Source organism: Triplophysa rosa, linkage group LG1 (genome assembly GCF_024868665.1).
Source record: "Triplophysa rosa linkage group LG1, Trosa_1v2, whole genome shotgun sequence".
Lineage (NCBI taxonomy): Eukaryota > Metazoa > Chordata > Actinopteri > Cypriniformes > Nemacheilidae > Triplophysa > Triplophysa rosa.
In genome coordinates this window covers 18,184,029-18,208,471 of record NC_079890.1, presented here as the reverse complement: position 1 = coordinate 18,208,471, position 24,443 = coordinate 18,184,029, and the positions used below count along the sequence as shown (strand labels likewise).

Genomic DNA, 24,443 nt, shown 5'->3' with positions numbered 1-24,443 from the left:
AAGGCATGCTATTATTTAACAAGAGGGGTGCAACATGTTGTTTTGCAATCCACCACAGGGCTTCCTGTTTTTCTTAATATTCTGTTTGGTCATAAGCACAGATCAGGGTGAAATGACCTGCCCCGTGGAAAAGAACACAGTACAGTATTTGGGGTCATCATTTCTCTTTTTTAATTTAGAACAATAGTCATTTCATTTTGAGAAATTACAAATACAGACTAAAAAGAAATTACATATACCACATTTACATGAACTCACTTTCTTAAAAATGAAAATGAAAGGTAGCCTACTCTTTTGTTTAGATTAAGGAGAGTCCTTAAAGGAGGAATAATGAAAGTTAAGAAAATGTCTTTCTTTACATTCTTTATGATGCTGAATTCAAACTCACTATCACACACAGACCATAAAATTAATTAATTGTCAATAATACTAATCCTGATAATACTAAGACACATTTTTATTAGCAGATATTGTGCATAAGTAACTGATAAACATTTGTAAATATATTTAAGATTTGCTCCAAAGAAACAAAAGTTGGAAGTAAATAATAATATACCACTGCTTTTTGGCTAATGTTTTTGTCTCCAACACCACAGTTTAAATAAATCAAAAGATGTGAAAGAATACATGGGGAAAGCAAAGGAAATTTGAATGTGTGATAAATAAGCGCTTCACTTTTGCTGTCTCGTTAACTTCTCTTATTCTTCCAAAATGATGTTAAACTATTTGCATTGCAATAATGTAGCATTTTACAATCCTTGCACAGCTGAGGGAAACCTCAGTCATAGGTGATTTGAAATATATAATTCTAATAATCATTATTTGTCTATGTGTTTGATGTTTTTCTACTGATGCATTGACTCACCCAGTCCAAGAAATCCATTGTCATTGACCTGCTATACAGTATCTCCTGTTGATGTTCCTGTAGATGTGTGGTGTTTTTGTTGTGTCCAGTCATAATGACATGACTACAGTAACTCACATTTTGAGTTAGCCAAGTGAAACACTGCTAAAGAAAAGCTTAAAACTGTTGTATTGTCACATTAAAACTTTGCTTAGTTAATAGGCTTGTTCGACTTGATGCGACGCCACAAGATCCGACAGGCGGATGACATCAAAGTACCGCGAGAGCGATTCGAAAGCAAACTTTTCATGGTTTTCCGAATCGCTCTCGCGGTACTGAAATGTCATCCGCCTGCCAGATCTTGCGTCGCCACATCAAGTCGAACAAGCCTATTAAGTTGACTTCATTTTAATGTGAATAGTTGCAAACATGCAAGCGTTGAGGATGTGACACAAGCATAAGTATACTAAATAGCAGTAGTATAGAAGACAGATGTGTGAATGACCTTCTATTCACACCTCATGATGCAGTGCTGGCCACAATGTGCAGTTCATATGAAATGACAGAGCTATGGCTGCACTATACTTTGCAAACACTGAGCAACAACAATTTTTAAGATTTACGGAAGATGTATTTTCTCACAGACTACTTTAATTCTCATTGTAGGTGTTTTAATTCACACAGATTCATTCTTAACTGATTTTAGCACTGGGAATCTGCAGAGGGATTTCTGAAATCTTCTACCATACATACAGTACACATAAAAAAAGGCTATTTGTTCATGTCACATAATATGCAAGGATCTCAGCAAAAATACAATAGGATGCTTTGTGGTTTTTTTTAGGTCGTGTATGACTACGTGACAATACACTGTACATTACGTTCATGTAAACAATGTAACGGGGTTAGACAGCTATATTTTGGTGTAGCCTTAGTTACTGTCTGTGTGAAGTGTGTGAAGGTCTCAGCTAAATATCCTCACAGGCCATCCACTTGCGCTCTAACAGGAACTGAATCTGAAAGAAACCTCCTACTTCTGCTTTTTACTCAGATACCCGGAGTGGGTTGCTTTATTTGTGTGGGTCTGTGTGAGGGTGTTGTTTTAAAACAACAGGTTCACTTCATATCAGACATGTAAAGCCTTACAGAATGGCAAGTCCAAAAGAACAGACTGATAATGTACCGCTGATAACGGTGATGTCCTTTTGAGTGTGCAGGTTTACGCAGTTCCTGTTATATCTGAGATTCATTGTTGTATTTAAAATTAAGGGACTTTCATGTGTATTTATGTACAAGTTGCGTACAAAATATGTCCAACGGTAAATCCAGAAATTATTTTATTATGTTAATAGGTTATGATTACGTCTACGGTGGTAAAATGCTATCCCTTTATTAAAAGGTGAAGAAATTCTCAATCTTCCATTGTTGAAACGAAGAAGTGAAATTTGTTCTTGTTCAGAAATATAATGAGCCCTTGTCACAGTTTGTTTACATGACTTAATACAGCAGACATAATAAACTGCCAAATCCTAACTAATGTTACCGAAACAACAATCTGACATTCAGTTTTCAACAGAGATCTCCTGTATCCTCAATCACAAATGCAAAAATGTTCAATCTTCTCCAGTTTAGCTCTTTTAAATAAAAAAAAAAACGTATAATAGGTTGGTTACACTATGAAATGTACTTTACAAACTTTACAGGTTTAAGCAACACGGTCAAAGCTTTCCCGCAGTTGCACCATTCTGAGACTGGCAGGGGCAATGAAGCAAGAGCTAAAGGAGCTGACAGTGAGCGGATGAGGAAAGGCTTTGTGGGTGGAATGTCTAAAACTCTAATGAAGAGTCACCAGCAATTTGGAGAAAGAACCACATTGTTTAAATTTCAGACAGAGGAATAAAAAGTCAAGATGGATACGCATAAATAATCCAAAGCCACAGTCACATCATCTAATATTTCAGTTTGTAAAAGTCACTTTAGCTGTCTGTACCTAGCAGATGCTTTTGCCTTAACTATGTTATAATCTGTACAGTAAAACAAGAAAAGTTTACATTGTTTGTACCAGAATAGAAATCAAGAAAACAACTATTTTCGCATGTAAAACGATATGAGAAAATAGACTACAGAGGTTGTTGTAACACAAATGTGTATTAATACATTAGGAAAACAGCGAAAGTCATCAGTTTTAGCCGGGTGTGCATGCAGCTGTGTGTTACACCAGGGCCGCAGTAAGTTTTGTGGTTTGGACAGCTTGAATCGTGTTGAAACGGAGCAAATACAAAAGCAGTTAAAGAACTTTACTTGGAGATGCAGTACACTGAAGGCAAGGTTTTCAAGTGCTTTGCACACAATGAAGAAAGACACATCATTTTAGTATCTAAAAAGCAGCAATCCTGTCACTTGAATAGAATGTTAATCTGTTTTGTCTATTTACTCCTAAAGACCAAACCTTTTTACTTGACATGTTAAGTTTATCACAATCACAAGCTGTGCAGATGTGCACTGCAATTGCAACCCAGTTAGTGTAGAGATAAGAGGCAAAATCTGTTAAATAAGCCTACATCACCAATTTAAACACAGTTTGAGTCAAAATACCAAGTTGTTGTTATAGGGTAAAATTATAATAATAATATAATAATTTGGGATTACTTTAAGAAACCTGTAGAAGCTTTATATCTAAAAAAATATTAGAGTGGCAGACAATACCAAGTTGAATGAATGAATGAATGAAAACGTTATTTCGAACATGTAAAAAGAAAAAAAATACAAGTTTACCTAATAAATAAATAACAAAGTTACCTATTGTGTGCTATTTATTCTGAGCGGCAAACATTTTTTCTTGGTTACAAGGTATATCTGATATAAAAACCTATGCAGACAAGCAAACACACCCCAGACACAAAAGTATCTCTGATATAATTATAAAAATCTTTATCTTTCTGCTGCAGCTTGGCTTTAAGATAAGTTAAACGTGTGGTTTAGTAGATGAGGACATAAACTAAATGGCATTTCTTACGAAATTCAATCAAGTACTATTCACTGCAAGCTAGCCAAACTTGAAACTTTCTATGTATATGCCTCTGCAGTTTTCAGTACATGACGTATCCTGATAATATTTAATTATAGAAGATAAGTCATAAATGATTTTTTATGTACAGACAGTATTTAAAGCAGTCACTTATATAGTATCAAACTTAATCCTCTGTAAATGATTGTCATGATATTGTAAATGACGTACCCAGCAGAAAATTTGGTAGAATGTATGACACAGATGGAAATGTTGATAAAGATAAAAGGTTCTTTCCTCTTTTTTATTTAGGATACTGTATCCTCCGTCCCAGCATGTAATGATGTATCTTAGCCGGAGGCTGATAATACAACGCAATCAGACATCTTATCAGCCGGTAGGTTCTCTGTGTACAGCCAAGATAGGTCTGAAGGTGCAAAATGAGACCTGATGTGATTAATTTAATGAATTTAGTTTAAGTTGGTGAAAAAATGTATTATGTATACATATATTGAATCTATTCTCGGCTACATAGACAATTTAATAAAAAGCCGACGAGTATTTAAATGAAACGATCAAATGTGTTGTCTGTTAAACAATATTGACATTAAAGTAAAGCTCTTGCCTTAAGCTTCTAAACAGGGACAATTTCTTTTTTTTGGTATTTTCTATTGCATTAAGTACTTTCTATAGAATAACAAGCATCATGGAGGTGGACAGGAAGAATAGCGGTCAGCTGAACTGTCTCTGATTGGCCATTGGGGGAGGTGACACTGTACGCCTATTCTAACTGCAAAGATAAAATCCCCACCTGCCATTACCCTAAAATCAGGAACCTCTAGCGGACACACACATTTACCCACACGTCCCAAAATAAAGAAGTAACAAACAGAAACCTCTGTCCTTTTGCTACCTCCACTGTTACAGTAGCTTGCTCTGGCTGTCTTCTTTCTGGGCCTTTGCCGATTTGAGGGCCCCCGCTTGATAAGGTGTGCGAGTTAGATTTTTGGTTTCGTTTGGTAAGAGGAAATTTAGCAGAGTTGAGCAATGGTACGAGGACAGTTTTGAAGCCCTTGAGAAAGCATCAGAGTCGCAGATTGTGTCAGGCGGCGAAGAATCCATGCTTCATCCATACAGAATGGAGGGGTACATCATCCCACCTGTGAGTACTTTTTTATCCTCTCCATGGTGCTAATAATTTGCTGGTGATGCTGTTAATAGATGCTTAAACTTGAACAATGCTTTTGTTATATGGCTGCCATCGTGCCATGACTGGCACATATCAAAGTGGACGTACAATTACTGAACATCTGGATCTTTTTGTGATAGAAGGGCCACCATCTTATGGTGGTAAATTGTTTTGGCATCAGTCAGTCTTCTTGAAGATTATTTGTACATTGTGTTGTTTGTTAGAACAAAGTTAGCAATTCTGTTAGTGATGGCATGCATGTGTGGCTGTGCCAATAACTTCAAAACGACAATCTATTGAGATTCAGTTATCAGATATCCATTTGACTGTTGAGCATTTAAATCAAATCTATATGTTTGATAGATTTATGATCCATTTGAGCCCTTTAGATTTGTTTAATACATTTGAGACTAGATTTTATAATGACATAATGCTCATAAATTCATTTAATTTGATCATAGCTAACATGGACAGGTATATTCTGATGGCTTAGATTATCGTCGCGTAGCAAATAAACAATAGGATGTTCTACAAAATGTATAACAATCATAATTTCTATGTAGAGAGAAGAGAATAGAGACAGAGTAACCTGGACTGGCTGGATGTCACAAACACCATCCGTACAAAAAGATTACTGGGCAGTTTTTACTAAAGATGTGAGGCTTTTCTCGTATGTGTTTTATTTTTTCTGTTTTTGGCTCCAATCGTTCAGACTGGTCACCTTTTGTTTTTCATTTGTTTGGTCAGCAGCAAACAGAGGAAATGTTTGAATCAGAGATGTATCGAACACCAATGGAGTATCAATACATCATTGATGAGGGTCAAAATGGTGAGTTTTTATGCTAAGAATCATTCTTCATTGACAACAGAATTTGTTTCTTTTCTTATTTTAGCACCAGTTAAACAGTGCTTTGACTGAATGACCTACACAGCCTCTTTGAATAACGTTTTTCTTTCCGCATATGATCTGTTTCACACCGATCCTCTGCCAAAACAGTTCAGTGTTATGACACCCAGAGAGGCCCAAGTAGTCAACATCTTGTTATAGTGAGCTAACGGATCAAAATCACACCCAGGGCAGCTGGGACTGAGCTGCAAGGGGACGTTAGGGGAGCGAGCGAGTGGAACCGGGCGAGTGACCTAGCACAAAGCAGGAAACAGATGCCTTGTTGTGACAGGCAAGAAAACTACAGACGTAGAACGACAAATATCCCCAAGGGTTTCAATCCAAAATGAGACAATACAGCACAAATTTATCAAACTGTTTGGGCGCCTGAAATGAAAGCTGTTGAGGTGCTAAACATTAGCAGGGGTTTTCGTTTTTGAGGCTGAGGATGGCCATGTGTAATGTTTCTGTATAAGGCTGAGAGAATCATTTTATCAATCAGTTTATGGTGACCTTTGGTTAAACCTGTTTATTATTTAGTCATCCCTGTTTTCAGGGAGCTATTTGTGCTTATTTTTGAAGAAGTAAAAGGAATGAGAAACTGAAAACAATACTTAGTTTCATTATACAGCAGAGTAAACATTTGCTTCGAGCGTGGCTCACAAATGTAATACATCTTCTGACAGAATTTGTTACAAACACAGTCGATTCTTACTGAAATTTTACTAAAGTTACAATGCTTGAAATAAAACAACAGAGAATTGACAGGTGGGATAAAACTTCAACTTAAAGAGCCAGTTTGCTGGACAGAGCTTATACATTAATGGTCCAATGTGTAATTTTTTTGGAGGATCTATTGACAGAAATGTAATATAATATACATAACTATGTCTTCAGTGGTGTATATAGACCTTACATAATGAAGCGTTATGTTTTTATTACCTTAGAATGAGCTATTTCTATCTACATACACCGCGGGTCCCCTTGCATGGAATTCGCCATGTTGTTTCTACAGTAGCCCTTAACGGACAAACTGCTCTACAGAGCGTATTTCGTAAATATGTTATCTGCTTCGGCAAGTCACCGTAGTGCTTTGGCGGGGGGTGGAGTAAGCCGTTGGTTGGAAATCCAAACCTCACCGCTAGATGCCGCTAAATTTCATACACTGGACCTTTAAGCAAGTAAAACATGTAACATTACTGGTGTGCATCTCGAGACAAAACTGTGGCAATGGTATATTTCAATATATGTCGTTTTCAGTCAAGACAGCTCAAACATGTATTTTGGAACTAGGCTTATGCCTTGTCTGGGAAAGCCCCCCAAACAGTTCAATTTAACTTTATTGAGCAACCTAACTATTACAAACTATCACATTAAGGAAAAAATACTTGAGGCTACTCAAAAACTGCAAAGGAAGTACTGGTGTGAACAGGAAACAGAGTGAAACTCATAGTCCAAGTGCTTACAGTGAGACAGTATGAACATCTGAATTACCAGATATGACTGATTTAGCAGTTGCTGTTACCAGATTGCAATGAAGTTTTGGTGTTGGATGTTAAAGATGCTTTCTACTAATCTATTTCAACCTGACTGTCATTGTCTAGATCACACTTGGGATTATAATACACATCACATCCATCCGGTGGATTTTGAGAACCTGCCAGAAAGCCATTTCACAGAGCTTCAGAGTGTGCAGCCACTACATGTAACAAATGTCCATCGCTTCACAGATGTAGAGCCTGGCCATTTTATCGATCCAGGCTTAAATGGGCATCACCTCCCCCTGGCCCCTCCACAGGTGAGACCATAAAAACATTCTTAAATAGCTTTATCTAAAACAATATCACGGTTTCATGTCAAAATCTAAGAGCTGACTGCTGAGACTATTGGGAACAAAGATGTTTTTTTGGGAATCTTCCTCTTGGTTATTTATCTGCCGCTTTCGTGACACCAGTTGTTGTACATGCCAGTTAGGATCTTGTAGAATGCATCTTTGCCCAAGCTGTTGCTCAACAAAGCCTTATCCTGACCAAAACTCAACACTGTCATCATAACTGCAGTCTGCAAACTCATCAACTGCCATTACACAGAACATCCTCGCTTACACAAACAAAACCACTCTTTATTGTGACACAACAGACTTTTGTATAAATATAAAAGTTCAAACAGTGAGATAAGAATCTGCTTTCTGAGAGCAGGTAAAAGAGGCAGTGGCGTGCCTCCTCTAATAATATACATTTTGAAATAATCAACTGTATAATATTAAATGAGAGAAACACTCTGACTAAAATGTGCACAACCGTCAGGATACTGCACTAATGCAATATATTTGATGGAGATATGCAGGGGCACTGTCCACATGCCATTACATCAGAATCTGCATAATAAACATCAAATGAAAATGGAGCATGAGTTTACACTGAACTAAAAGAAATCCAAAAGCATGTGGAAAAAGTCAATAAATTCATATTTTAATTCACATCCAAGTGGAATAATTAGTAAACTATTTTAGACACTAAACCAACTTAGACACGGAAGAGAAAGCTTATGCTGTAGTTTTTGCTGACGCTTCAAAGGAATATCATGTCATGTTATGACATAATCTAGAAAAATCAAAAACAAGCCAGTGATTGATTTCCAATAAATATACGACTCTAAAACATATATTTTTTATGGTTTAAGCTACCAATGTAATAGCAATAATTGTATAGTAACAGTTAGGAGAAAATGTAATATAAATTTGTGTAAAGGGGCTGTTGTCCTTTAAATGTTTCACTACTGTTAACGTGTGAATTCATCAAGTTATCTGTTGTCAATCTGTAGTCGTTTACACCACAACACCAGGCATAACAACTTTTTTTGCATCTAAACCTTGCATGTACAAATATAACTTATAGAGGACGGCAATGCTGTTTTCTTGGCAGAGCAGATGAGTATCACACTATCTAAAAAAAGTGTTAAAAACTGTATGAAATATAAACTTTTAAGAAATGTTGGGGCCTAATGGTAATTATGGGCTTTTAATGCCCCATGCATAGCATCCATCTCAGCTGTAGTGTGAAGACACTTTATTTTAAACATTCATGATTAACAGAGACTGAACAAAATGCTGCTCATGACATCATTTGATGCAGTGTAGTGGAAATAACACATGACCACTTCTTAAAAATAAAAATGGCATAATTTCAAAATACTGTATGACTATCATGTGTTTTTAAAGTCCTCTCCTCTGTACACAAATCATCAGACCCCATGCAACTGTCATGTCACAAGAAACTGCCACCCCAGCATTGCGTGCGCAACTGCACTTTAAGTTGCTATGATCTTTGACACTTTGGGTTTCTCTAAGGGCTTTTTTACTGTCTGGCAAGTGGTTTAACTGAAAATTAAAAGGAAAGACATAATGAAGAGTTTGGTTCCAAAATGAGATAACTGAAAAAAAAAGTTTTCAAAAATCATGTTTTATTATGTTCGTTAGCTGTATTTTTTTTAGTTATTATTGCTTAAATCAAAACAAACCACTGCAGTTTGATTGATATTAATTGGAATGAACAAAAAAAAAACATGATTTTTGAAAATTTTTAAAAACAGTGTTATCTCATTTTGGAACCAAACTCTTCAAATATTCTTCATATGTAAATATGAGCTATTTAGAATACATTGAGATGTAAAACTTTATGTTTTCACAGATGACATATTTGCCCCGGCCATCAGTGTGTTACCCTCACAGTGTACAGCCTTCTCCTCTCCAGCGCAGCTCGGATGATGATGACCCCGGCAGCCGCAGTCCTCCTTTAGAAGTGTCTGATGAGGAGTGTATGAGAGACCACATTACTTCAACAACAGGGGGAGAACATGGTAAAGAAATGGCAAATGTCTGTCGGTACCTTTACAATCGCAAAAACCTTGTACATGGATACATCACAGCCATTACATAATGGCACTGAAATGGTCATGATCTGTGGAAAGTGTAAGAAATCAATTCAAAACCACAAATATCCCATGAAGAGTCACGCCATCAAACTGAATACATTTTTCTCTTAAAAATTAAAAAAAGGGTCACAATGGGGTTTACTTACTTTCTGTGAAAGAGATAGAGTATTAACTCAATGACTTGTCTCTAAAATCAGAGGAAAAATTGTAGTTGAAAGAATGATCTACAAGCCCTAATACAAGCCAATAATTTAATCATATACTGTATTCACCCTTATGTTTTCCTAAACCCGTGAGACTTAATTTCTACTATGGAACACAAAAGAGGATATTTTGAAAAAGGTCTCAGTGGTTTTGTTTTCATACAATGGAAGTCAATGGGGTCCCAATGCTGTTTGGTATCAAATGTTCTTCAGGATATCTTTTGTGCTCTGCAGAAGAAAGTAAGTTTTACAGGTTTGCAATGATATGAGGGTGAATTAATGATTTTTTGAGGTGCCTATTCCTTTAACCGAACCATAAAATCTGATTGGTTGATCGGAGTGACATTTCTAAAAGAGTGAATCACATTTCACGCCTTTCACAGACAATATATAATTATAACAATATCAATGTATCACTTTACTTATTGATTGCTATCAGTATGTTAAGAGACCAACCAGCATGACAAAAAACGCTCCTGGACAGCCAATTACAGAATTTAAAGGATAGTTCACACCCCAAAATGAAAATTCTGCGCCCTCTTGTCATTTCAAACCTGTATGACTTTCTTCCGCAAAACACAAAAGATATTTTAAAAAATGTTGGTAATAGAAAACCGTTGGTCCCCATTGACTTGTATTTTTTTGTGTCCAAGTCAATGGGGACCAACGGTTTTTGGTTACTAACATTTTTCAAATAATCTTCTTTTGTGTTTTGAAGAAAGTAAACCACACAGGTTTAAAATGACAACAGGGGGAGTAAATGATGACAGAATTTTCATTTCGAAGGTGAACTATTCCTTTAAGTTCAACTAAACTTTCCTGCTTAATGAATCAATGATCTAAGAATATTGTTCAGAGAGGAATTTTCCAGGTTATGCTTGACTTTCGCATGGAATGCATACTCATCTCACTATGGAAGTTAATTTCTGGTTATTTGCTTTGTTTTTCAAGGTACCAAGAAGAAAATTCGCTTGTATCAGTTCCTTCTGGACCTTCTGCGAAATGGTGACATGAAGGAGAGCATTTGGTGGATGGACAGAGAAAGAGGAACATTCCAGTTCTCCTCAAAGCACAAAGAAGCTTTAGCACACCGTTGGGGTGTACAGAAGGGAAACCGCAAGAAAATGACCTATCAGAAGATGGCAAGAGCGCTGAGAAACTACGGCAAGACTGGAGAAGTCAAAAAGATCAAGAAAAAACTTACCTACCAGTTCAGTGGGGAGGTTCTTGGGAAGAGCCACACAGAAAGGAAGCTTTACATGTAAACACATGGGTAAGGGGAGAGAGAGGAAGACAAAACTGAGAGAAAACCAGTTTCGCTCTAAAAAAAGAGCAATTGACTTTATGGTTTAAATCTTAAATTTCCATTCCTTTTTTATTATTCACCTTTGCATTAATCATTAAACTATAAGTAAATGTAAACCATTTAATTGCTTTTGTGCTGCAGACACATGATCTGTATAGTGTACATACTGTATTTACGAGGAAATAAAAAGCGCAAATAGAATGATACTGGTCCAAAGTGGGTAAATAATAAAAACTATTTTCAAGTAGGGACAGTTGCAAACTTCATCACCACGCATGATGGAAAAAAATCACAAAAATACAAAAAGCAGAAGTGAAAACGAATGACACAGGCTCACGCAGCACGGAAAACTCTGTCACGTCTGGGCAGCGCACACACACACAGATGGAAGACCGCCATTCTCAGCTCATTTTTTGAACTGTTTCTATTGAAATCACATACCACCTGAAGGAAAAACCTTTAGATACTAAACCAATAACAATGCATCTCTGTACATGGTGACCAGATGTTAAGCCATTTCTTCATAAAGCATTTTATATTTCAGAGTAATTTCTCAGAAGTGTAGAGACTCATTGCAATTATTTAAATATAACCTTGTGGCATACAAAAAAGGGAAAAAAGAATAAAATCCCAAGAACTGTGGGAAAATCTGAGTAAATACAGAACGGGTTCAATGCAGAATGTTGTAAAAAAAAACGTAACAATTTACAAAGATTAACAATGGTTTGTATACTAAGAACATAAAATGGAACAAAACTGAAGGATCTTTTGTCAGATGGACTGACTAAGTTTATCTATTTGAAACAGGCCCATTAATGCCTTTAATTAAATTTAAGAGTTTTTTCAACACTGTCAAATGAACCTACATTATATGAAATTGAACACAAAACCATATTGATAGCACAACTTTTTTTTCAAGTCTGTCATTACCTAAAACTCATCCAAGTAAAACAACACAGCACCCCCTGTCAGCAAGACCGCAGTACTGCTTAAAAAACTATTTGAACTAAAAGGTCAAAAGTTAATTTCTTATACATAGGCAATAGTAAATTTAATCAACAAATAATGCATATATTTCTGAGAACATACCTTGAGATTTGTTCCCTTTTGGTATTTATCTGTACATACTTAATGACCTTCAACCATTACAGTACTTCTCAGGATGTGTATATGGAGAACAGTTCATAATCAGTCTAAACTAAACTTGACATAAATGCACCAACAGTCTCTATTTTCCCATTTCATTCAGAGATCTTTATAGAAGAGTAGAAGTTTCATTATTCTGAATAAAAACGTCCAATCATGAGGTCTTCTGTAAGTTGGAGGGCTTGACAAGAGGAACATACCACTGAGGGTAAAAGAGTGTGATCATGACAAAATATTACATGATTGAAAGCACCTACATCAAAGATGATCATTTAGTGAGTAAGAGTAACACAAATGTAAACAGATACTTGTACCTCTTCTGTCATGCCTGCGGTCTTCCTTCCCTCTATGTTAAATGGCGGCTTCAAAAACCCTTTGAAATGTAACTTCACCAAGTCATGGAAGGTTTTCAAGGAATCCTGCAATACATTGACAAAATAACACTCAAGAAAAACAACAATGCTGCTGAGAGCTTAAAAGCATGAAATCTAATAGTATCATTTCAATGTTAAAGTGATAGTTCACCCTAAAAATAAAATCCTGTCATCATGTAATCACCCTCCTACCATTTCAAACCTGACATTCTTTCTTCCGCATAACACAAAAGAAGATATTTTGAAGAATGTTGTTAACTGCCCCCATTCACTTGCATTGGTTTGTGTCCATATAATAGAACTGATTCTGAATGGGGTGCAGTGCTGTACGGTTACCAACTTTCTTCAAAATATCTTCTTTTGTGTTCTGCGGAAGAAGGTGAGTAAATAATGACAGAATTTTCATTTTTGGGTGAACTATCACTTTAATTGTCCTTTCATTTACAGTGAAATTACTTTATCAGTATTTAAAGTTACATGTCAGAAAACAAATACTTTCTCAGTTGTTTTTGCTCTCTTACGCAGCCTTCTTTAGAGCAGATGTATGTGAACCATCTCAGCCCCGCAGCCACATGTGTGATCTCATCAGTATAAATAACCTCCAACACCTTCACTGAGCTCGAGTCTCCATGAGCGGCAAAGCGAGACAACGTCTGAGGATAAACATCCAAACCTCTATGAACAGAAATAAAGATAAAATCAAGCAAATGATTATGGACCTTTTTATTAATAACACCACACATTTTGTTAAATAACACTGGCATTAAATTACATTCCTATTTTATTCCTATTCAGGTAATGTAATGTCTCTAATGAGAGTGAATGTAAATTTAACATCTCCCTCTTTTGACTGCCATAATCCATATCTTTAAAATATTTGTGAACATTTTTAAAACCAAAAAAAAAAAAGAGATATTTATACTTATGAGCTGTGTCTTACCTGGCTTCATGGACCATGTGCACTATAGCTAACCTTGCTAACAAATCGTGAGACGTATCTGTTGCTGACTGCCATAAACCTTTTAGAAAAGAAAGGAGAGAATTATTGAACCTCTATTATCACCTAAAGTCACAGAAAGAATCAAAAGAGATAAAGACATAAAAAACACACCGTTATGTACTGGTAAAGCACCAAAAAAACTGCCGAGTTCCATAATCCTTTGCTCTAGTAACTGATAATGCTGCAGGAGAAAGTATTGTCGGATCAAGATTGGATTATCAAGTTAGCATTTAGACTTAATTCATTTAAGATGCCCACAGACAAACCTTGGCTTCATCTCCGGCTACTTTGACAAAGTCATCGAAAAACTGCCGGGGCAGTGGTTCTCCAGTGCTCAATGTAAACGTGGAGAATCTTGCTATAATATCCCAGGAGAGGTCTATTGCCCACTGTTCTATATTAGCGAGTGAGTGTAGTAAGGCGATCCTACTTGCCTGATAAAACAGAAGCAAAGAAAACATCATCACGTGTAATGCAATAATTAATCAACAATCAAATTTCTGCTGAAAATGAAGCGAGTTTACCAGTGTGCCACCTTTGCCCCGTTTGATTTTACCAGGCTCCAGAACTGTCAGATTGTCTCTTCTGCTGGGCTGTGATGGAGGACTGGACTCCCCAATTTCTGTTATTTCCCAGCTGTTCCATTTCTCTTGCACCATCTTGGTCAAGGAAACCTACACAGCACATAAAAAAAATGTAAAAGATGTTTTGCAATGCAAATCCTTATTTTATTTAATAAGGGTTGAGCATGCACAGAGATTGTCTGACAATAAAACAATGCCATCACCATTTAAAGTCTGTTTAATAAAAACACCCGGTTCTGTTGTAAGATTTAAGTTCTTCTGTAGATCAATCGTTCAATAAAAGCGTCCCCCAAATGCATAAAAATAAAACGAGAGGATTTTATCATATTTTTTCACCTTTTCCTGTGGGTCTGGGGTCTGAAGGATTTTGGTGGCCCACGTGCAAAGCATGTTTTCATTTATTTCCACGGGCAAACTGTCTACAAAGAATACAACACAACAAAGTACAATTACATGTCATATTCACAAATCATAATCATAGGTGTATGCGCTGTAACTCCTCACCTTGGTGGGTTATAATACTTGTCACGGGTATAGGACAGAGGGACAGCATGCACTGAGTGTTTATGAACACTTTATCATCTAAGACTCGCACATCATACACTTGGTTCTGGTGACAAAATACATGAAACATTAAACACTATTGCCATTTAACTCCTACATACATTAACACAGATCATTACACTATAGCAGGGGTATTCAATTAAAGTTCCAAGAGGTCTGGTCTTTATAATTTCTTCCAAACGGAGGTCCGGACAATGTTTTTTTAATACATACATATTTAATCAATTTAGCCCAGTTAGATATACTGTATATACAGTATATAAGATATGATCTTTTATCAGGCCATTTATTTTATATTTTGATATCCACCGCAGTATATAAGTATTGTAGGCTCTGTGGCTTTAGGGTAAATCCCTCTTAATAGAAGTCTGATTATGAATATTTGTAAATAAAAAAACTACTGACAACATACAAACAGCAAATGTAATGAAACAATTAAAACGCTCTCATCATAAACAGCAAACAAAGTTAACTTACTAAATTAGCCTTTCCATACCATTCATGCCAGAACTACTACTTCTATCTTTAAATAATATCCCAATTTAGAACGTTGTTCATAACAAAATGTGACTCTGCTTGTGAAAACCCACAGTTTTTTTTACTGTTTTCTACATAAAATCATACTACAGAATATTCTGTGAAAATATAACAACAATATCTTCAATATTGCGTGAATAATGCCATTTTAAAGATTGAAATCTTTTGATGCTTGTTATCTAATAATTAATTAGATTATGAGATTTTAGCCTGGGTTTTCACAGGGTCACAAATGCACAAATGTTTACATGATGATCAATAATGCTAATGCTATGTAGATAAAAACGTTATGGTTCATAAAATATCATAAATCTGGTCAAAAGGTTGGAGACATATAGCAAACAGTAAACAGACTGACAGATAGAAATACTAGTACTATTTGCTGCATTTTGTTTACTGTTGTGTGTCCATTTACCTGGGACCCGTTTCAGAAAGGAGGTTTAGTGAAAACTCCCGAGTATATTATTTACCCTAAAATGAGTAAAACTCATTTTCTGTTTCAGAATGTGAGGTATGTCAAATCCGAGAAAGCGGGGTAACTCAAGCCCGTTTCATAAAGAGAGGTAACTTATACTCAGAGACAGAAACCTTAGTAACTTACTCTGTGAACCTAACCTGGTCGGCAGCAGGTTTTCTTTGGTAAACCCAGAGTTTCTTTCGATCTCCTTCCCCTTTTTAAAGCGCAAATGGTGTACCTCATTCATTCATTCATTAATACCGTCATTCATGGCTCACATTTGGATCACACAGAGACCATCTCTGTGCGATAAAGGTAATAAACAATTAATTTAGACGTACAGCCATTCCTACCCAAATCTGCTCCGAGCTGGGTTCGAACCGGTAATCAGTCTGACTCTGACACGAAAGTCTGACACCCTAAGAAGTGTCCTATACACCATGACGTCTCACACACTCATCACTAGAGCACTGATGGGATTTACTGATTAATTTGTTTGTTTATTGTTACATTTATCTAATTATTAATTTAAATTTCAGTCATTTTCAGCACATTAGTAAATCCACTGTATGCAGAGTGGAAAGTGTGCCTCGCTCTCAAGCACTTTCTGCCGCCATGTTGCTTTTTTGGTAGCGTTGCCATGGTGAACAGTGTTGCCAACTTGGCGACTTTTCAGACCCCTTTAGCGACTTTTTCTTCAAAAAGCGACTAGCGACAAATCTAGCTTCTTTCTGAATAAGCCTTGGCGACTTAGCGATACATTCTGATTCACTTCTACTGCCCCGCGAGAGCGATTTTTTGCCTTCCCAGCGCAGCACCGCCTCTCTCTGTCTACTCTGTTCAGCGAGCGGCAGGGAGACACAGCACATTCAGTTCAGACCGCACTGACGCTTGAATGAGATACGCATGTCCAAACAATGTTTCCAAGAACGAATCACTTATTGACCTTGTTTGAGCATTTATGATTTAAAATGCAATGACTGTATGGACGCATAAACATTAACACAGACAGATTTTTCCTGTTCAATGAAAGTGACTGCTAGTGTGTAGTTTTAAGTGTAAGAGTTCACTCACTATTTTTGTTGTCTGCCAACAGAAAAATAAGCAATTAAGAACCTATGTATTGTGCATTTGGGTGTGTTGTTTAATATAATACTGTATACGACAGCTCAGAGAGTAGAGATATGAAGCAGACCTGAGCACTTAGTTTGCCTGATACTACGTGATGACGTCACTGATATGCAAATTATCGCGTGACGTCATCTGGCGACATTTAGCGACTTTTCGGGCAGGCTTTAGCTACTTTCCATTGAACATAGTTGGCAAAACTAGCCAGGTTTCCATTACCCTTCAAAATGCGCAAATTGAAAAAGCACATTGAAAATACGCTCAATGGAAACACGTAAATTTCACAAAAACTCCCATGTATCGCAAACAAGTCTCATGCTCGTACGAGGTGTTTTTTCAGGCAATACGATAAATGCAAATTCGCAAAACTGCAATGGAAACAATTTTTGTCGTATTTACAAGTCACGTGGCTTATAAAAAAGTCGCATGACCATTCGCGATATGTTTTGGCAGAACATTTGGAAAGATAAGATGTAAGGAATTCACATCAAGTAATATCTTATATGATGTCCCAAATGCAGGAAAACGAGTGAGTGCAGTATGGAGATTTATTAGGAACAGTGAAGTAATATGAAAATATATAAGGAAATATAGACATTTCTCTTCACTCTTTCATCACAGTAAGTGGCACTATGCACTAAGGTTTGTTTGCAACCTGCCATAAAACGTACAAAGAAGAACTATGGCCAGAATGACTTATCGCAAGAAGAATCAAAATACACTTTAATCGCATAACATCATTTAATGGAAACGCAGTCATTCCGCGATATTGTTTTAATCAACATTTAGAAAACATCGTTTAAATTTTGCGCAAATCTGTAATGGAAACCTGGCTATTATGGTGAATCGTAATATCGGAGCTCCATTGATTATGGCTTGTCGTAGTCGTGGTGCAAGCGCTTAACTCAAGGTAAGCCTACCCAGAGTTGATAGAACTACTGTAACTCAAAGCAGTTGTTCTGAAACCAAAAACTCAAAGTTTCGCATCTCAGTGTAAATCAACTCAGAGCTCACATTTTAACTCGGTGTTGGTTGAACCTCCTTATAGAAACAGGCCCCTGTCTGCACTACTACTGTTTTTAAAATAAGCATGTGTCTGCTGCTCTTCATGTCTTTGGCGGGAGAGAAGCAGAGGAGTGGAAAGGGTTAAAACGAAGTGCGTTTGGCACTAGATAAAGATATTAGAGGATATAGGGCAAAAGATCAATTACATAAATGTTCCTGAGAGTGTGATTCTCCGTTGTGTAGACGTGCGGCTCAATTTAAACAACCGAAATAGTCAAATGTTTTAAATGGTTTATTAGGCTATGGCCGTTTCTCAATATGCATTCTTCAGTGGTCTTGTGTCCTCGTGTTCTCGCTCTACGTCATCAATAACCGTCAAAGTCCGGTTCCAATACTCAAGAACTGCGTCCAAATACCCCCACTTGCGGTCTTTGCACTTGACAACTTGACCTGTGCGCCTACGGAATCTGCTTGAAGTCCCAGAAGTCACTGCGACACATCCATCCAAGTTTGTTCTTCCGAGGCTGCCTCGCAAGACCGGTTTCCACAAGAACACAAGTCCATTCTTTACATTCTCGGAATTGAGAAACGGCCATATACAGTATGTCTCGCGGTCCGGATGGAACGAAGCAAAGGTCCGGATCCGGCCTGCGGTCTGCCAATTGAGGATGAATGCACTATAGTAACTTGCCTGTAGTCCAGTGGAGGAGGAACCTGTTTCAAGGCTGAAATCAAAATAATGCCATGGGCAAATCAATGCCAGTTTCCCATTGCCCAGATCTTCAATATCACCTTGCTCAAGTGGGCCCCCTGTGAAACAAAATATTGATTCTTAAACAATTCTCTCATTTCACTGAATTACACTTCTCTGCAGTTTTCAGAATGTATTTCGACATACAGTGTTATTGTTTCATGATGGGAAATACTTTTAAACTAAAAAGTACGCTTGAATAAATATTAAAAGCAAAAACACATGTCTTAATAAGGTTTATAAATTAAACTATAAATAAACAAACAAACGATTAAGTTAGAGATGAATAACTATAAAAATAATGTGGATGTAAAAGTTCCAATATTATTATTATTATATATTTTTTAAAATCTCTATCTACAAAAGTCAAAGCGCACTCAGACTTGAGAAGTCATGTCGAGGAGGCTGGAATAAAGGGGCTCCAGTCAACCATAACAAGTGTTTTGCATTAAACTGAATTGTTAAGGGGGAGGGTATAAAGAATCTGTTGATCAAGAGGAACCAAATGAAAACAGTATATTTCAGAAACACATGAGTTGCCATGGTCACATGAGATCAGGGGGGTATTCCGGAAAGCTGGTTACAGACGTGCTCAAATTTGTTGGTACCCCTCCACAAAAAAACGTAGCATGCACAAATTTCTCTGAAATAACTTGAAACTGACAAAAGTAATTGGCATCCACTATTGTTTATTCCATATAATAGAAATCAGACTTTGCTTTTGATTTTTTATTCAACATAATATTGTAAATAATAAAACAAATGAAAATGTCATGGACGAAAATGATGGGACCCCTAACCTAATATTTTGTTGCACAACCTTTAGAGGCAATCACTGCAAGCAAAGGTTTTCTGTAGCTCTCAATGAGACTTCTGCACCTGTTAACAGGTAGTTTGGCCCACTCTTCCTGAGCAAACTGCTCCAGCTGTCTCAGGTTTGATGGGTGCCTTCTCCAGACTGCAAGTTTCAGCTCTTTCCATAGATGTTCGATAGGATTCAGATCAGTATTCATAGAAGGCCACTTCCGAATAGTCCAATGTTTTGTTCTTATCCATTCTTGGGTGATTTTAGCTGTGTGTTTTGGGTCATTACCCTGTTGGAGGACCCATGACCTGCGACTGAAACAGAGCTTTCTGACATTGGGCAGTACGTTTCGCTCCAGAATGCCTTGATGGTCTTGAGATTTCATTGTGTCCTGCACAGATTCAAGGCACCCTGAGCCAGATGCAGCAAAGCAGCCCCAGAACATAACCGAGCCTGCTCCATGTTTCACTGTAGGTATGGTGTTCACTTCTTTGAAAGCTTGATTTTTTCATCTGTGCACATAGAGCTGATGTGACTTGCCAAAAAGCTCCAGTTTTGACTCATCTGTCCAAAGGACATTCTCCCAGAAGGATTGTGGCTTGTCAATATGAATTTTAGCAAATTCTGGCAAAGTCTGGTTTTTTTATGTTTTCTTTCAAAAGTGAAAGAGTGAAAGTGAAAAGAGTCCTCCTGGGTCTTCTTCCATGCTCAAAAAGCGACGGATGGTGCGATCAGAAACCGATGGACCTTTACCTTGGAGTTCAGATTGTATCTCTTTGGCAGTTATCCTTGGTTCTTTTTCTACCATTCGCACTATCCTTCTGTTCAAGCTGGTGTCGATTTTCCTCTTGCGGCCGCACTCAGGGAGGTTGGCTACAATTCCATGGACGTTAAAGCGGCCCTAACACACGCTGTTTCTGCCAATCTCATATTAATCTTGAGTACCTATAGAGTAGTATTGTATACTTCGTATCTTCGAAGAGTATTTAGTTTGATCACATTTATAAAAGATAGATACAGCTGTACGATTTTTTCCGAAAGCATACGGCACGTGCGGGGGGGGGAAGAGGTAGGCTGAACTAAAGCACGTGCGCACCCATTGCCAACAAAACACAGACATCAGTTTCACTCACCGCATGCGGTTCATGTCCGGCATCTTTTAGCGCTGGGACGGCTCCATATATCAGTTTCAAACGATCTCCAAATCCAGCGTTATATCCACCATTTATATAACATTCATTACCCAAATGCAGTGAACTAACAAACACTGAACTTCGTGAACGTATGCTCTCTCTCTCTCCTGCACACAAGTAAAAGTGACGTCTGCGCATGCTCCTTCTCTGCTCTCCTTGCTGCCGCGTGCTTTTCCGGGAGAACTGTCCAATAAGGGACTAAGAAAACTTGTTACGAAACAGTTTTATATGTTCGAAAAAAACGTTTACGAAAACCTGAACGATCGCTGGGGGAGTGTATCGAGCACAGAAATACTACGTAATACGCCCAACTCGTTTTTTGACAAGTTGGCCATGTTAAGCATGAGAAGACAGCACGTTTAACATTGTAAAGAAGTCAGAATGCATGACACACCGTTGCAGCACCCCTTTAAACTTCTTAATAATATTTGCAACTGTTGTCACAGGAACATCGAGCTGCTTGGAGATGGTCTTGTAGCCTTTACCTTTACCATGGTTGTGTATTATTTTCTTTCTGAGCTCCTCAGACAACTCTATCCTTTGCTTTCTCTGGTCCATGTTCAGTGTGGTGCACACAACGATACCAAACAGCACAGTGACTACTTTTCTCCGTTTCAATAGGCTGAATGACTGATTACAAGATTGGATACATGTGTGATACTAATTAAAGAAACTAATTAGTTTGCAATATCACTATAATCCAATTCAGCATTCACAACTAATTTTATTATTAACTTTATTATTTAACCTTTTAAAATGAAATAATCTTTAAATAAAATAATGTAAGCTGTTCTTGTTAAACTTTATGTATTTATATTAAATACTGTATATACTTTGAATTACGTTTATTAAAACATCTCCAAATATCACTGGATAAATATACATACCTTACAATTTCCAACAGTTAAAGGATGTTAATAGTGAAGTATTTATAGAGCAATTGCATATCATTACTCTCGTCCACTTATTAGGCAATATTTGATGCATTGGGTCAAAGATAGTTGTGGCTAATGGTTAGAGAGCCAGATTTAAAACTTCAAAGGTTGCAAGTTCGATTCCCAGGCTGGCAGGTTTCCAACGCTTTATTAGGTTACCCCCAATGGGATCACCATGGCATATTGTTCACATGTTTAAATTCTTATTGTAATTTTAAATCCATTTACATAAAAAAATACATAAAAAAATTTGACTTGAGGTTTTTCATAGTGACTGTATTCCTTAAAAATGTCTTTCTGATCCTCAGCCTCCTCCTACAGATAGGCCGTTTCCACCTCTTTTAACATTTGGAAAGCCATGGCCTTTTAGCAAACAAAGTCAAAAGAAAGAAACAAAAAAACAAAATGTATGTGAATTTGAAAGGGCTCCATAGGCTACATGACATATTGGACATGTGACTGGGCCTAACATTTTAAACCTCTACCTCTGTCACAGCAGACCTTCATCCTCTGCTGCAAATTAATTACCAGCATACATAGTGTAGTGTAATGAAAAGCATTACACAAATTTTTCCAAAATTATGACCAATGTAGTAGTTTGTAGAATTAAAAGAGTCTCCATTAATATGACTACATCAGCAACTGTTGCAAATAAAGCTGGTACAATGCAAAGTCAGTTTTCAGAAAACAAAAAAAAATAAAGGTCGATTTTTTAAGGAACATACAGTGAAGGAACAAAAAACGAGGTTTAATACTGCCTTCAAAATTAGCAATGTGATCAAATACATATACACAACACCATTTTGGTAAAATACCATGGTAGACACATTAAAATAACAGTTACAAACATCTCAACAAATCTACACTTTATGTAACAAAGATAGCCATGAGTATATATTTTAAATATTATAGTATAAAAATATTTTATGTGCATATATTTAAAATATTTATATATTTAATTAAATAATTACTTTATAGCGTTTATAGTTTTATAAACACATAACTTAAATCATTTAATTTGATGATTTTTAATCCAGCACTTTATACACTGATGCAGATTTAAGTCTTCGGTGAAACAAAACTCTGATTTATAACGTTGTTTTACAGTCAAAAACGTTAAGCTTCCCGGCCGTTTCCATGGTGACTTGTGAAATCTGTGATCCATTGACAATGTCTTCATGTTGTTTCTGTGAGCGTGCGTTAACTCTGGGTATCTTTCATGAGGTTGATTAAACTTACTCTTCAAACGTGTTCTGGAACCGACATACCCCGAGTAAGCAAGATTTGGGTTAATCAACCCAGAGTTCAGGGTTTAGCTGACGGTAAGTCAACCCTGCTTTCTGGAATACACCCCTGACCTAAATGTGTGATGCAACTTTAACATCACCTACATCTCAAAAAGCAGCACATATAAAGTAAAGTAATGTAGCAGTAGGCTATGGAGCTGCTTTCATCATCAACATGTTCTGGGCATCTTCAACAAATAGAAGAATACACAGAAATACAAAAGGAAGAAACTTACCTCACCCAAAGCTTTATGTAGGTATTTTACCTCTGTGAAGTGTTACAACTAACCTTCATGTGGGCAAGATGAATCCATAGCCCAGAATGTATCATCCTCTGTATGCACCAGGACTATATGCTCTCCGTCGTCTGAGTAAAGCCTGGAAAAGAAAATGGAAATATGGTATATAGGAATATAGTTAAGCATATAATTACTCTCTTGAAACATACTGCAGGGTACAAAAGTCTGAGACCACTAGTGAAAATGCATTAGCATTTTTCTTATTTAAAACGGTCCCAAAGAACATCGTATTTGCTTCAATTACATTACATTTATTCATTTGGCAATTGAAGCAATGCACTCTGCCCCAAAAACCATGAAGATGAGAACAGCTGAGCCTCACACCTCCAGGCAAATTGAAAGAAAAATGCATTGCCAACAACTGCACCACCAATGTTAGGTTAAGAGCAAGTCCAGTGCCTGTAAGGGATTGGGGCACACACACTAAACTAAACAAGTCTCTACTCTGCTGGGTGTTTGTGGCTGAGGTCCACTTCTACAATTTTGCCCTGGGCCCCACACATTTTGGTGCCAGTCTTGGTGAGGGCAACATTTTTATTCAATATCAATAACTGTCTGAAATCATCTTCAGTTACTTAATGTTCAGTATTTTTTATTTCAGAAATCAGCAGGTCTGATATTGTGAAAAATAAACATAAAAAACATAATATAGCTTAAGATTACATAAAGTAATTTATTTACACTGTATGGCATTATTTGTATGCAATGATATAACCTTTTCAAAAAAGTACCCTTTTTGTGTCTGTGTGCATACATAGAATGATGGGCGCTTACTTCGTGCATGGTGACTTAAATTTAGATTTGTCTCCCACACACTGCCAGTTTCCAGCTTTGACAATATCTTTAAGCGCATCAACTAAATCCTTCTCGAAGTGATCCATTCAGTCGATCTAAAGTACGTCTCTGAGACAAGCAGAATTAACAAAAACAAAAACATGAACATGTGTTACACATTCAATACCTTCCGGTTCCGACTTTTTTTATTTCAAAATAAAAGTGTCTTCATATATC

General features: G+C 36.9%; 2 protein-coding genes across 7 annotated transcripts; one reads left to right on the top strand and one right to left on the bottom strand.

The window, feature by feature from the left end:
- The first annotated feature begins 4,343 nt into the window (after positions 1-4,343).
- Positions 4,344-12,613, top strand: spi1b (Spi-1 proto-oncogene b). 4 transcript variants are annotated; one of them, XM_057341485.1, is made up of 6 exons: positions 4,344-5,013; positions 5,604-5,696; positions 5,788-5,869; positions 7,531-7,724; positions 9,616-9,784; positions 11,014-12,613. In XM_057341485.1, the coding sequence occupies exons 1-6, from the start codon at positions 4,972-4,974 to the stop codon at positions 11,325-11,327; spliced, it is 894 nt and encodes a 297-aa protein (XP_057197468.1). In that variant the 5' UTR covers positions 4,344-4,971; the 3' UTR covers positions 11,328-12,613. The 4 variants fall into 4 exon arrangements, with proteins under 4 accessions (XP_057197468.1, XP_057197477.1, XP_057197487.1 ...); XM_057341494.1 differs by having other exon boundaries at positions 4,348-5,013; positions 5,791-5,869; positions 11,014-12,611; XM_057341504.1 differs by lacking the exon at positions 5,604-5,696 and having other exon boundaries at positions 4,351-5,013; positions 11,014-12,607.
- On the bottom strand, positions 12,604-24,383 carry si:ch73-314g15.3 (uncharacterized protein LOC368688 homolog). Of its 3 annotated transcripts, none has more exons than XR_008963502.1 (12): positions 24,207-24,383; positions 23,423-23,511; positions 18,855-18,973; positions 14,977-15,082; positions 14,809-14,891; positions 14,413-14,562; positions 14,155-14,322; positions 14,000-14,069; positions 13,829-13,907; positions 13,388-13,563; positions 12,829-12,933; positions 12,604-12,716 (listed from the first exon to the last, which is right to left on the bottom strand). XR_008963502.1 is itself a non-coding variant. In XM_057341460.1 (12 exons), the coding sequence occupies exons 1-12, from the start codon at positions 24,311-24,313 to the stop codon at positions 12,669-12,671; spliced, it is 1,278 nt and encodes a 425-aa protein (XP_057197443.1). In that variant the 5' UTR covers positions 24,314-24,383; the 3' UTR covers positions 12,604-12,668. The 3 variants fall into 3 exon arrangements, 2 of the variants coding, with proteins under 2 accessions (XP_057197443.1, XP_057197456.1); XM_057341460.1 differs by having other exon boundaries at positions 13,410-13,563; XM_057341473.1 differs by lacking the exon at positions 12,604-12,716 and having other exon boundaries at positions 13,384-13,563.
- Positions 24,384-24,443: the final 60 nt, after the last annotated feature.